General features: G+C 40.6%; 2 protein-coding genes across 4 annotated transcripts; one reads left to right on the forward strand and one right to left on the reverse strand.

Annotated features, from left to right (window-relative positions):
- The first annotated feature begins 340 nt into the window (after positions 1–340).
- On the forward strand, positions 341–6,006 carry LOC100125712 (hypersensitive-induced response protein 1). Of its 3 annotated transcripts, none has more exons than XM_044527951.1 (6): positions 341–521; positions 2,116–2,311; positions 2,561–2,681; positions 2,851–2,942; positions 3,018–3,114; positions 5,418–6,006. In XM_044527951.1, the coding sequence occupies exons 2-6, from the start codon at positions 2,123–2,125 to the stop codon at positions 5,771–5,773; spliced, it is 855 nt and encodes a 284-aa protein (XP_044383886.1). In that variant the 5' UTR covers positions 341–521; positions 2,116–2,122; the 3' UTR covers positions 5,774–6,006. The 3 variants fall into 3 exon arrangements, with proteins under 3 accessions (XP_044383886.1, XP_044383887.1, XP_044383888.1); XM_044527952.1 differs by lacking the exon at positions 341–521 and adding an exon at positions 1,295–1,567; XM_044527953.1 differs by lacking the exon at positions 341–521 and adding an exon at positions 1,906–1,949.
- A 639-nt stretch (positions 6,007–6,645) lies between these two features.
- Positions 6,646–7,515, reverse strand: LOC123108300 (protein PXR1). Its single transcript, XM_044530123.1, has 3 exons — positions 7,396–7,515; positions 7,245–7,289; positions 6,646–7,126 (listed from the first exon to the last, which is right to left on the reverse strand). The coding sequence occupies exons 2-3, from the start codon at positions 7,287–7,289 to the stop codon at positions 6,878–6,880; spliced, it is 294 nt and encodes a 97-aa protein (XP_044386058.1). The 5' UTR covers positions 7,396–7,515; the 3' UTR covers positions 6,646–6,877.
- Between the last annotated feature and the right edge of the window lie 6,643 nt (positions 7,516–14,158).

Raw genomic sequence — 14,158 nt, forward strand, 5'->3', positions numbered from 1 at the left:
TGTTCAAAATCCTAATTCTGTAGAATCTTGCCTAAAAAGAACTGGGCCATAATAAGTGCGGAACGGATCCTCTAACATCATGAAGAGATGTCACGAAGCTAGAGTGCAATCTCAGTGCAAAACAAAGAAGAGATGTTATGGACACTGTAGCAAAAATAATATGCGCAATTACTGTTCATAAAAAATAAAAATCGAAATTAATTTTATTACACCATAATTTTGTTTATATGTAATTATTGTAAATGTATAAAGTAGATTTGTGATTTGTAAAGTAATTCAAATCATTTTAGGCTTAATCATATGGATGTGAAGAAGGGATGTCAGGGTACCATAGCTTTCCTAACATCTCTTTGTGATGTTAGAGGATCTCGTTCCTAATAAGTGGGGGGAATAAGTGGGGGGAGGAGGAATAAGAAGAAGAAGAAGAAGCCAACCCATCCAAGCGGCAGCAGGGCAGACGGCCGGCGACGAACCAATCCAGCCAGCCGAACTCGTCAGCGCGCAGCAGCCTCTCCCGCGAGGTTCGTTTCCCGCTCGACCTAGCCCCCCTCAATCCCATCTCCTCACGGCCGGCCGCGGCGGCGGCGGTTTCGATCGAGCTAGGCCGCCTCTTTAGGTTTCCTGCAGTCAATCGACCGGGCGTGCGTGTTTCTTGGGCATTCCCCCCCTCCCGGCGTTGGCCAGGCCAGGGTTTTCTTGGAGGAGGGGATCGATTTTGTTAGTGATTTGGGCAAGCCGCTCTCTTTGCTTCGTGGCGGGGATGGGGATATTTATCTTTATTACAGCATGACAATTCTTTCTTGATGTTTTTCACCGGTCCCTTGTCCAATTTCAACCGTCTCTTTGGATTCGACACCGCATCTCGTCCTGCGCGCGCCGACGGTTTGATTAGGGTTTCTTTTCAATCTCTTGGGATGAACGACCGGCATCACGCATGTAGATGTACTAGTAGTATAGTAGTATGTTTCTTGTTTGGCACCTCAATTTCCAGGTTATTATATTATTGCTAGTGCTCTTGTTCCTGGCGTTGATGCGTGATCCTTGCTTGCATAGATACATACAAAACTCGGTTCCAGACTGTCGCCACGGCCCACCCACGGCTTGGAAATTTCAGCTAGATTTCAGCCAGGCGCACCTTTTCTTTTTGTTATTGTTATTAGTAAATTGCTTGGCTATTGCCACGGTGGCCGCATCACAGCTGCGAAATCCCCACTGGCGTAGGATGCAAAGATAAGACGCTGGCAAGTGGCTGTACAGCTTATTCTTGTTTACTTGTCTTAGACACAGATGTATATCGCTGTCAAAGACTGCGACTACGTGCCGTGCTGATTGAATATTAGTTGGACGAGCCTGCTGGGGCTGAACATTTGACTTTTGACCGAAACAAGTGATCAGAAGCGCTTCCCCAGTTGGCATCATCCTGCAGACAGCGTTTAGGATGAGCATTATCTTTATCTCCCACTATATATGTATGTGCAGCGTGCTTCGTATAGCTCCCAACTTCCCAAGAACACCCTCAAGCATACAAGCCTTGGGTTTCTACCCTGCACTGAACTAATTGAGAAGCGTATGTGTCCTCGTGCTTTTATTCTTTCCACGCTTTTAGTAGCTCATAAGGGTATCTTGTGTATGCTGGATTTTATTTCTTCTCCCTGGGGCTGCCATAGTACCTTTAAGTTGGGATTGTCGTTCAGATTCCTTTGAAGTATGCTGCGGTGGGAACCTGTGATATTGCTTTTCTGTTTCCCAGACATGGCTATCAAACAGGAGAGTGGATTTTTTTTTTGTTTCTTTTTGCATTTTTAATAATAATGACATGCTGTTCCAACATAATCTGCGTATTGTTGTTTGTAATACTATGTCCTTTCCCCTGATATGACTACATATTGCCACTAATCAGGTTTTTTCATTTGAGAGATTAGTCAGCGTCTGCATACGTTAGTCGTTATGTAAGTAAAGCCATGACTATCTGGTTTAGTTCTATGACGCTCACGCTTATTCATTGGCAGAGTCTCACAAAGAGTGGTCATGAGCCAATCATGCAAAAATATTAGATTTTTTTGTCCTTTTTTTGCGCATGGCAGCATTTTTAATCCATCGCTTCTTCCTTTGTAGATAAACCATGGGTGGGGTACTTGGTTTGATACAGATTGATCAATCAACAGTAGCCATCAAGGAGACCTTCGGGAAGTTTGATGCCATCCTGCAACCTGGATGCCACTGCTTGCCATGGTGCCTAGGGCAGCAGATTGCTGGATATCTTTCTCTGCGTGTGCAACAGCTTGATGTCCGATGCGAAACAAAAACAAAGGTACTACCTTATTTCTGCTGTATTTGATTATTGTTTTGTACTTGGCTGAAGGTCCCAGGAGTTATTTTCATGCATGGGTGAAATACTTATTTGAAGTTCTGTTTTCATTCCATATTAGTGTTTGTCATTGAGAATACCTGCATACAATATCTATGCTTTCTCATCTGAATGGGATACCTACAATTTAAACTTGAAATAACTTTACAAGCTTGTAACTGTCTGACGATGAATATCATGATTAATCTGCAGGATAATGTCTTTGTCAACGTTGTGGCATCTGTGCAGTACCGTGCTCTTGCTGACAAGGCATCTGATGCCTTTTACAGGCTTAGCAACACCAGGGAGCAAATCCAGTCCTATGTCTTTGATGGTAATATTGCTGTATGATTTGAACTGCAATGCACAATTTCACTGCACAAACTACTTTGCTTCTTCTGCTTTGTTCTCTCATCCCATCATGTATTCACCCGAACATTGTGGTTCTATGTTTACTATTGTTCTTCATTTAATGCTAATGGAACTCTATTCATCATGTTCAGTGATCAGGGCTAGCGTTCCAAAGATGAACTTGGATGATGTATTTGAGCAGAAGAATGAAATAGCAAGGGCTGTGGAGGATGAACTTGAAAAGGTTTTTGTTCATCATCCATCGGTCTTCTAAACCATATGATAGATTTTTACTAATTTAATTTTACCTTTTGTGTAGGCAATGTCTGCCTACGGGTACGAGATTGTGCAAACTCTGATTGTTGATATTGAACCAGATGAACATGTGAAGAGAGCCATGAATGAGATCAATGCAGGCATGTACAAAATCCATTTACTGTTTTTATCCTTGGTAGTATCAACTGTCTAGTTTTCCAGCTAAAAAAAACTGTCTGGTTTTACATTTCACATTTGGAGCAACTAGTAATAATGTACGTGCAATGCACGTTTATATTAGGTAGGATATTAGTTGCATGTTATATTAGGTAAGATATATCTGTTGCACGTAGGTATTTGGTAAGATATCAATTACTTTTTTCGAGGTAATGGTAGGATATTAATTACATGGCAGATTTCATGGGATAGCGTCAAAATCGTGTTTATAACCAATGGCAATGGTGGGTAATTAGAGCGTTAAACGTGTTTGGTGCTCAACATTGGAGCGATTTGAACCGCTAGATAACATGATTTGACGGTCGAGATGGTTTGGATCTGCCCCTTCGGGTCTTTTTATATTGGTATAGATTATTTGCTTGCCAAGAAACAGCATAGTTCTTTTCATATTGAAAGAAAAAAAATGAGGTGAGTCATTGGGCATGGCCTTGAGTGGTCAGCAAATTGAGTAATCGACACTAACTAAGTTAATTTTCACACATTTATACATATCCTGCCACAGCGTTGTAATTCAACAACACACACACACGCGCGCGCGCGCATATATGATATATTCCTGCTATATGACGAGGCATTAGGTCTGCTCATCAGTTTAATTGAAACAAAGGACCCACACCCTTCAGGTTTTATTGTGTGTCAAATGTGTAATTCTTGACAGTTTTAACCAATAAACTGAGTTACTTTGGAAAGTCAAATCAAGTAGCAACCTATGCTTTAAAATAGTGTAGAAGATTTAAAGGTACCCAGATTAAACTTGCAGACATATGCATCTATTTCAAGTTAGTCGTTATTTACTTGCTATCATGTAACAGCTATTTTTTTTAGCTAAATCAACTTAAAAATTAATTGAAGTTACATAAGTTGTCTTACTTCTTCCCTGCACTTGTTTCTTCTCCAAAATTGTCAGATAAGTACAGAGTTTAATAGAACTAAACACATTTTGGCTTAGTGTAGGTACTAGATGTCTATTACTCTTGTGAACCTTGATCCACAACAGGATAACTACCATGCTGGAGATAGCCAAATGGCATGGCCGTGAGGGATTGGGTATTTAGATGAGAGAATAACTTGGGGAAGTAGAATAATAGATAGATCGTTCTTTCTTGTCTTAACCTTAGATACATGACATCCTTATATAGTGGATGGTAGACCAGCGTAGACCCTTGACCTTTCCTAATACAGTTGGACTCCTTCGACCTTTCCTAATACGAACTCCCATTTAAACACCTAGCCTACAAAATATGCTAGCCTACTCCCTCTGTTTCTCACTGTTCTTGGACTCCCTTCTGCCACAATTACATTGACAGGTAGATCTTACATTCCAGACTGTTGCATTTATAGGAATTTAACTGATGTGTAGTTAATTGAAATGTTGCCCTCAAGTATGTGTAATTCTGTGAAACACAAATTAAATTTTGTAGCTCTGATATTATAGTATATGAAATTATCAGTTATGGAAATTTACTCTTATACTATAGTTATGTTCATGCTGTGGTTGTCCGTCCTCTATGGAGAGATATGCACTTAAACCAACCGCATAGTGTGTAAGGATGTCTCTGCAATGGTGATCTTTTGCTTTTGAAATGAGAATGGCTTGGAAGGCTATCATTTTGATTTTCCTCAATAAGAGGGCTCATTTGTACTTGATTTCCTCCCAAAACTAATATTTTTCTTATTTTTTTACCTTCATATTGAAAATACGAAGAAGGGGAGCCTTGGCGCAGTGGTAAAGCTGCTGCCTTGTGACCAAGAGGTCACGGGTTCAAGTCCTGGAAACAGCCTCTTACAGAAATGTAGGGAAAGGCTGCGTACTATAGACCCAAAGTGGTCGGACCCTTCCCCGGACCCTGCGCAAGCGGGAGCTACATGCACCGGGCTGCCCTTTTTTTTATTGAAAATACGAGCAATATTTCTTTTAGTTTTTCATTCACACTTTGGTTTTGAAGGTCATAGTTGAGTATGGAAATGAGTGGGTTACAGATGTACATATGTGTTTTGAATGGCTTGCACGGCCATGTAACTGCAGTTACTTTACATTTGATTGTAACAAACTGTTCTAGTCAATTACTACTCAAGAACAAGTTAAACTTTTTTCATGATTGTTATATCTGTTTCATGGTATCCCTCTGAAAAGTAGGTGCTGTACACCTTTGTAACCCTGCAGCACATATTACCAGATATGCTGGATTAGCAGCTTTTAACTTTTATATTGTAATTTATGTTACAGCTGCTAGGATGAGGCTGGCAGCCACTGAGAAAGCCGAGGCCGAAAAGATTCTTCAAATCAAGAGGGCTGAAGGTGAGGCAGAATCGAAATACTTGGCTGGTGTGGGTATTGCAAGGCAGCGCCAGGCCATAGTGGACGGGCTGAGAGACAGTGTTCTGGCCTTCTCTGAGAATGTGCCTGGGACCTCTTCGAAGGATGTCATGGATATGGTTTTGGTGACGCAGTATTTTGATACGATGAAGGACATTGGGGCCTCTTCAAAGTCTTCAGCAGTGTTCATCCCTCACGGACCTGGCGCTGTCAAAGACATCGCTTCGCAGATACGAGATGGTCAGCTCCAGGGCAGGATGGTTTGAGGAGTGTTGGAAAATGGATACCACTTTTATATGCATACTTTAAGTACATACAGCTTATTCTTATACTATGTGTGAGGTGAGGTTGTGCCTAGATGGATGTTAATATCAGTACTTGCTTTGGTTGTGCCACCCGTTTCTGTAAAAAATATCAGTTGTGCTATCACTGTGTTCGCAGCTATTTGTGTATTGAGAGTGTTATATGTTACTATATGGTTATTATACTATAATTTCTACTCCCTCTGTCCCAAAATATAAGAACGTTTTTCACACTACACTAGTGTCAAAAACGTTACTCCCTCCATTTCAAAATATAGTGCGCCCGCGCTTCCCAAGGTCCAACTTTAACCATAAATTTAATCAATGAGACCAACTGCGGCGGTAGAAAAAATTATATAATTAAAAACTTCTTTCGAATACGAATTCACTGATATAATTTTTGCTCCCGCCGCAATCGGTTTTGATAGTTAAATTTACGGTCAAAGTTGAAGCACGGGAATAGAGGAAGCACTACATTGTGGAATGGAGGAAGTATTATATTATGGGACGGAGGGAGTATGTTGCTACTAGTTTTTTCATTCGACTCTTTCAAACCTTGGAATTTTGGAGATTGTTCTGAAGCTCTTCCTATTGAAATTTAGCCGAATAGGCTCCCAGTTTCTCGTTCTTACTACTTAATGATATGTTATTTGATATTTAGATTTTGTGTGCGTTCATTGTATTGTCATGTGAGCCGCAGTGTGTTATGCTCTATGCTGAATGGCCAGCACAGGTTCACACCCTGCTCCCCACTTAATGTAAAAACAAATGCAGACTTGGATACTCCAGATTTCAAGAAAGGTCAAGTCCAATACCAAAAATCTTTAAGAGGTACATTCATGTCACAGTTTCCCACGAATTTGATACAAGATGGACACTTGTGTGCACCAAAATCTAGATTATCATGCAATGCTGGATGCAAATATGTAGCTCCAGGAAGATTAAAGCACAATAATATGCCAGTCAAAAGAAAAATTCCTGCACCAACTTGTGGATATGTCACTCACTAGCTGCATGCATTGCCTAAAAGCTGTTTCATTCTTCTCAAGGCAACAACCCATCGAAATCTCAGCCGCTTGCTGGTGCTGCAGCCTCTGCTGCCTTACCCTCCAGCTCGAGGAGTCGAGCCACAATCTCCTGCTTCTTCGCCTTCAGGTCTTCGATTTTCACATCGATCTTCTCTAGCTTTGCCCTCAGCTTGACCGTGTCAGTTGCCTCTCCGACCTTCTCTTTCTTCTCCTTGCCCTCCTTGCTCTTTTCTTTCTTCTCCTTCTTGTCCTTCTTTTCCTTTGCCGGTTTGGCCTCTTTCGCGTGTTCCTTAAGTAATAAGAACGTATGTGTTCATCAGACTTTTCTGCATTTTTATGACATGCATGTTGCATTGATGTGGTTGTTGAGATATTTCATTTATTTGATGCAAGTTCCAGATGGTTACCTTGTCCTTCTTCTCCTTGGGGTGAGTTGCATCTGCAGCTTCCATCTGCATTTTGGGGCAGCAGGGTGCGATGCCACAAGATTAGCCTTCAGACATGGATTCGATTCATAATCAATAAATTCAGGGGTAGATGCAAAGGAAGCTAACTTGCCTTTGTCAAGATAACAATGATTCTGGTGAAAACAGAGATAAATTCTGGTCGTTTCAGATTGATCCCTATATAAGTGTAAATAAGCTTCGACACTTGTGAACCGTAAATTAAATGTTTGCTTCGACCAATCCAGTTTTATAGTTGTGTTGGTTGCAGCTATTTAGTTCTATAATTAGTTCTGTTTGGATTAATTTGGGCACGGTGTGTGTTTGGATAAGAGGAAAAGTCTCGACAAAGGGAGCAAACCCACATGTGTTTCATCATCCAACTAAAAATAGTACTGCACGCATTGTTGCATCCATCATTTACTTTATTTCGGGTTTATTATGACATGGAAATCTATTTTGTAAGGATTAGAGAACATTCATGATGATGTAGACAATTTAACACAAAGAATAACAATAGGTGGCATGATTCCTCTGATCAAAAGTTTTGATTTCTTTTTGCACTTGCATCTTAAGATCAAACTATTAGGCAAGACTAATGAGTTGTCACAATGTTTGCAATGGAAAGATCAAAACATTGTTCGTGCAATGGGTTTGATTGGGGCCACATTGCAGAAACTTCAAGATGCAAGATAAAAAAGTTGGTATCACCCCATGAAAGACATGAATGGCTTTTTTTGTTAACCACAACATTACATTGCCAAACATGGATGGTACAATACCCGAGGTCGTTCACTACTACACGTATGAAATATTCAGTGTTGTGCATGACCAAATCATTACCGAGTTTAATAAACGCTTTGCTGAAAGATCTAATCAATTTTTGAGATGCATTGCTTTTCTTGATCCAAGGAACTCATTTGCTAATTTTGATGAAGACGAGCATGTTGAACTTGCCGAGATGTATGCTGGTGACTTCTCCATAAACGAGATTTCTTGTGTCCATAAGAACCAACTTGAAACATTCATGTGCTAATGTGAGAGCTAATCCAGATTACGTGAGTTGTAATAATCATGGTTTTATTGATGTGAAGATGCTTTAGATTAATAGACATGCCATTTTTTATTTGGTATATCGTCTCATTGAGTTGCAACATTGATTTTGCCAATTGCAACCACATCAGTGGAAAGAGATTTCTTAGCTACAGGTATTATCAAGACTGAGTTGACATATAGAATGGGGTGATGATTGGATGCCTTATAGCATGGAGTGTTATATTGAGCGAGAAAAGAATATATGATGAATATGTTAGGTAGCATTTCACATCAAAAATTCTGTTTTTACCATTTACCTGTTAGGAAATATGCAACTTGTATTTTCAGGAGGCCATAGGCCAGTATATATACATGTACAGGTGTGGAATATATGCAGGAAACCCCTTATACAATAGGGTAAATACGAAAGGTTACATGGCTATATATATATAATACTCTAACACCCCCCTCAAACTCATGGCGGATTAACTGTTGGGAAACGTAGTAATTTCAAAAAAATTCCTGCGCACACGCAAGATCATGGTGATGCATAGCAACGAGAGGGGAGAGTGTAATCTACATACCCTTGTAGATCGACAACGGAAGCATTAGCACAACATGGTTGATGTAGTCGTACGTCTTCACGGCCCGACCGATCAAGCACCGAAATTACGACACCTCCGAGTTCTAACACACGTTCAGCTTGATGACGATCCCCGGACTCCGATCCAGCAAAGTGTCGGGAAAGAGTTCCGTCAGCACGACGGCGTGGTGACGATCTTGATGTACTACCGTCGCAGGGCTTCGCCTAAGCACCGCTACAATATTATCGAGGACTATGGTGGAAGGGGGCACCGCACACGGCTAAGAATATGATCACGTGGATCAACTTGTGTCTCTAGGGGTGCTCCCTGCCTCCGTATATAAAGGATCAAAGGGGGGGGGTGCGGCCGGCCAGGAGAGGGCGCGCCATGAGGAGTCCTACTCCCTCTGGGAGTAGGATTCCCCCCTTTCCTAGTTGGAATAGGATTCGGGAGGGGGGAAAGAGGAGAGAGAGAAGGAAGGGGGGCGCCGGCCCCCTCTCCTTGTCCTATTCGGACTAGGGGGGGGGGAGGGGCGCACGGCCCATCCCTGGCCACTTCTCCTCTCTTCCACTAAGGCCCACTAAGGCCCATATACCTCCCGGGGGGTTCCGGTAACCTCCCGGTACTCTGGTAAAATCCCGATTTCATCCGGAACACTTCCGATATCCAAATATAGGCTTCCAATATATCAATCTTTATGTCTCGACCATTTCGAGACTCCTCGTCATGTCCGTGATCACATCCGGGACTCCGAACAAACTTCGGTACATCAAAATGCATAAACTCATAATGTAACTGTCATCAAAACCTTAAGTGTGCGGACCCTACGGGTTCGAGAACAATGTAGACATGACCGAGACACGTCTCCGGTCAATAACCAATAGCGGAACCTGGATGCTCATATTGGCTCCCACATATTCGACGAAGATCTTTATCGGTCAGACCGCATAACAACATACGTTATTCCCTTTGTCATCGGTATGTTACTTGCCCGAGATTCGATCGTCGGTATCTCAATACCTAGTTCAATCTCGTTACCAGCAAGTCTCTTTACTCATTTCGTAATACATCATCTCGCAATTAACTCATTAGTTGCAATGCTTGCAAGGCTTATGTGATGTGCATTACCGAGAGGGCCCAGAGATACCTCTCCGACAATCGGAGTGACAAATCCTAATCTTGAAATACGCCAACCCAACATGTACCTTTGGAGACACCTGTAGAGCTCCTTTATAATCACCCAGTTACGTTGTGACGTTTGGTAGCACACAAAGCCGGTAAATGGGAGTTGCATAATCTCATAGTCATATGAACATGTATAAGTCATGAAGAAAGCAATAGCAACATACTAAACGATCGAGTGCTAAACTAACAGAATGGGTCAAGTCAATCACATCATTCTCCTAATGATGTGATCCCGTTAATCAAATAACAACTCTTTGTCTATGGTTAGGAAACATAACCATCTTTGATTAACGAGCTAGTCAAGTAGAGGCATACTAGTGACACTCTGTTTGTCTAAGTATTCACACATGTATTATGTTTCCGGTTAATACAATTCTAGCATGAATAATACACATTTATCATGAAATAAGGAAATAAATAATAACTTTATTATTGCCTCTAGGGCCTATTTCCTTCAGTCTCCCACTTGCACTAGAGTCAATAATCTAGTTCACATCGCCATGTGATCTAACATCAATAGTTCACATCTTTATGTGGTTAACACCCATAGTTCACATCGATATGTGACCAACACCCAAAGGGTTTACTAGAGTCAGTAATCTAGTTCACATTGCTATGTGATTAACACCCAAAGAGTACTAAGGTGTGATCATGTTTTGCCTGTGAGAGAAGTTTAGTCAACGGGTCTGCCATATTCAGATCCGTAAGTATTTTGCAATTCTTCTATGTCTACAATGCTCTGCACGGAGCTACTTTAGCTAATTGCTCCCACTTTCAATATGTATCCAGATGAAGACTAAGAGTCATCCGGATTAGTGCCAAAACTTGTATCGACGTAACCCTTTTACGACGAACCGTTTGTCACCTCCATAATCAAGAAACATATCCTTATTCCACTAAGGATAATTTTGACCGCTGTCCAGTGATCTACTTCTAGATCACTATTGTACTCCCTTGACAAAATTAGTGTAGGGTATACAATAGGTCTGGTACACAGCATGGCATACTTTATAGAACCTATGGCCAAGGCATAGGGAATGACTTTCATTCTCATTCTATTTTCTGCCGTGGTCGGGCTTTGAGTCTTACTCAATTTCACACCTTGTAACACATGCAAGAATTCTTTCTTTGACTATTCCATTTTGAACTACTTCAAAATCTTGTCAAGGTATGTACTCATTGAAAAAAAACTTATCAAGCGTCTTGATCTATCTCTATAGATCTTGATGCTCAATATTTAAGCAGCTTCACCGAGGTTTTCTTTGAAAAAATCCTTTCAAACACTCCTTTATGCCTTGCAAAATAATTCTACATTATTTCCGATCAACAATATGTCATACACATACACTTATCAGAAATGTTGTAGTGCTCCCACTCACTTTCTTGTAAATACAGGCTTCACGGCAAGTCTGTATAAAAAACTATATGCTTTGATCAACTTATCAAAGCGTATATTCCAACTCCGAGATGCTTGTACCAGTCCATAGATGGATCGCTGGAGCTTGCATATTTTGTTAGCACCTTTAGGATTGACAAAACCTTCTGGTTGCATCATATACAACTCTTCTTTAAATCCATTAAGGAATGTAGTTTTGTTTATCCATTTGCCAGATTTCATAAAATGCGGCAATTGCTAACATGATTTGGACAGACTTAAGCATCGCTACGAGTGAGAAAATTTCATCGTAGTCAACACCTTGAACTTTGTCAAAAACCTTTTTCGACAAGTCTAGCTTTGTAGATAGTAACACTACTATCAACGTCCGTCTTCCTCTTGAAGATCCATTTATTTTCTATGGCTTGCCGATCATCGGGCAAATCCATCAAAGTCCATACTTTGTTCTCATACATGGATCATATCTCAGATTTCATGGCCTCAAACCATTTCGCGGAATCTGGGCTCATCATCGCTTCCTCATAGTTCGCAAGTTCATCATGGTCTAGTAACATGACTTCCAGAACAGGATTACCGTACCACTCTGGTGCGGATCTCACTCTGGTTTACCTACGAGATTCGGTAGTGACTTGATCTGAAGTTACATGATCATCATCATTAGCTTCCTCACTAATTGGTGTAGTAGTCACAAGAACAAATTTCTGTGATGAACTACTTTCCAATAAGGGAGAAGGTACAATTACCTTATCAAGTTTTCTACTTTCCTCCCACTCACTTCTTTCGAGAGAAACTCCTTCTCTAGAAAGGATCCATTCTTAGCAACGAATGTCTTGCCTTCGGATCTGTGATAGAAGGTGTACCCAACAGTCTCCTTTGGGTATCCTATGATGACATATTTCTCCGATTTGGGTTTGAGCTTATCAGGATGAAACTTTTTCACATAAGCATCACAACCCAAAACTTTAAGAAACGACAACTTTGGTTTCTTGCCAAACCATAATTCAGATTGTGTCGTCTCAACAGATTTAGATGGTGCCCTTTTAACGTGAATGCAACTGTCTCTAATGCATAACCCCAAAATGATAATGGTAGATCGGTAAGGGACATCATAGATTGCACTATATCCAATAAAGTACGGTTATGACGATCGGGCACACCATTATGTTGTGGTGTTCCAGGTGGCATGAGTTTGTGAAACTATTCCACAATGCTTTAATTGAAGACCAAACTCGTAACTCAAATATTTGTCTCCGTGATCAGATCGTAGAAACCTTTTCTTTTCTTGTCACGATGATTTTCCACTTCACCCTGAAATTATTTGAACTTTTCAAATGTTTCAGACTTATGTTTCATCAAGTATATATACTCATATCTGCTCAAATCATCTGTGAAGATCAGAAAATAATGATACCTGTCGCGAGCCTCAATATTCATCGGACCACATACATCAGTATGTATGATTTCCAACAAATCTGTTGCTCGCTCCATTGTTCCGAAGAACGGAGTCTTGGTCATCTTGCCCATGAGGCATGGTTCACAAGCATCAACTGATTCATAATCAAGTGATTCCAAAAGCCCATCAGTATGGAGTTTCTTCATGCGCTTTACACCAATATGACCTAAGCGGCAGTGCCACAAATAAGTTGCACTATCATTATTAACTTTGCATCTTTTGGTTTCAATATTATGATTATGTGTATCACTACGATCGAGATCCAATGAACTATTTTCATTGGGTGTGTAACCGTATGAGGTTTTATTCATGTAAACAGAACAACAATTTATTCTCTTACTTAAATGAATAACCTTATTACAATAAACATGATCAAATCATATTTATGCTCAATGCAAACACCAAATAACACTTATTTAGGTTCAACATTAATCCCAAAATTATAGGGAGTGTGCGATGATGATCATATCAATCTTGGAACCACTTCCAATACACATCGTCACTTCACCCTTAACTAGTCTCTATTTATTCTTCAACTCCCGTTTTGAGTTACTAATCTTAGTAACTGAACTAGTATCAAATACTGAGGGGTTGCTATAAACACTAGTAAAGTACACATCAATAATATGTATATCAAATATACTTATGTTCACTTTGCCATCCTTCTTATCCGCCAATCACTTGGGGTAGTTCCGCTTCCAGTGACCAGTCCCTTTGCAGTAGAAGCACTTAGTCTCAGGCTTAGGACCAGACTTGGGCTTCTTCACTTGAGCAGCAACTTGCTTGCTGTTCTTCTTGAAGTTCCCCTTTTTTTCTCTGCCCTTTTCTTGAAACTAGTGGTCTTGTCTACCATCAACACTTGATGTTTTTCTCGATTTCTACCTTCGTCAATTTCCGCATTACGAAGAGCTTGGGAATCGTTTCCGTTATCCCTTGCATATCATAGTTCATCACGAAGTTCTACTAACTTGGTGATGGTGACTTGAGAATTCTGTCAATCACTATCTTATCTGGAAGATTAACTCCCACTTGATTCAAGCGATTGTAGTACTCAGACAATCTGAGCACATGCTCACTAGTTGAGCGATTCTCCTCCATCTTTTAGCTATAGAACTTGTTGGAGACTTCATATCTCTCAACTCGGGTATTTGCTTGAAATATAAACTTCAACTCCTGGAACATCTCATATGCTCCATGACGTTCAAAACGTCTTTGAAGTCCCGAT

The sequence above is a fragment of the Triticum aestivum genome, chromosome 5A (assembly GCF_018294505.1).
Source record: "Triticum aestivum cultivar Chinese Spring chromosome 5A, IWGSC CS RefSeq v2.1, whole genome shotgun sequence".
Classification (NCBI taxonomy): domain Eukaryota; kingdom Viridiplantae; phylum Streptophyta; class Magnoliopsida; order Poales; family Poaceae; genus Triticum; species Triticum aestivum.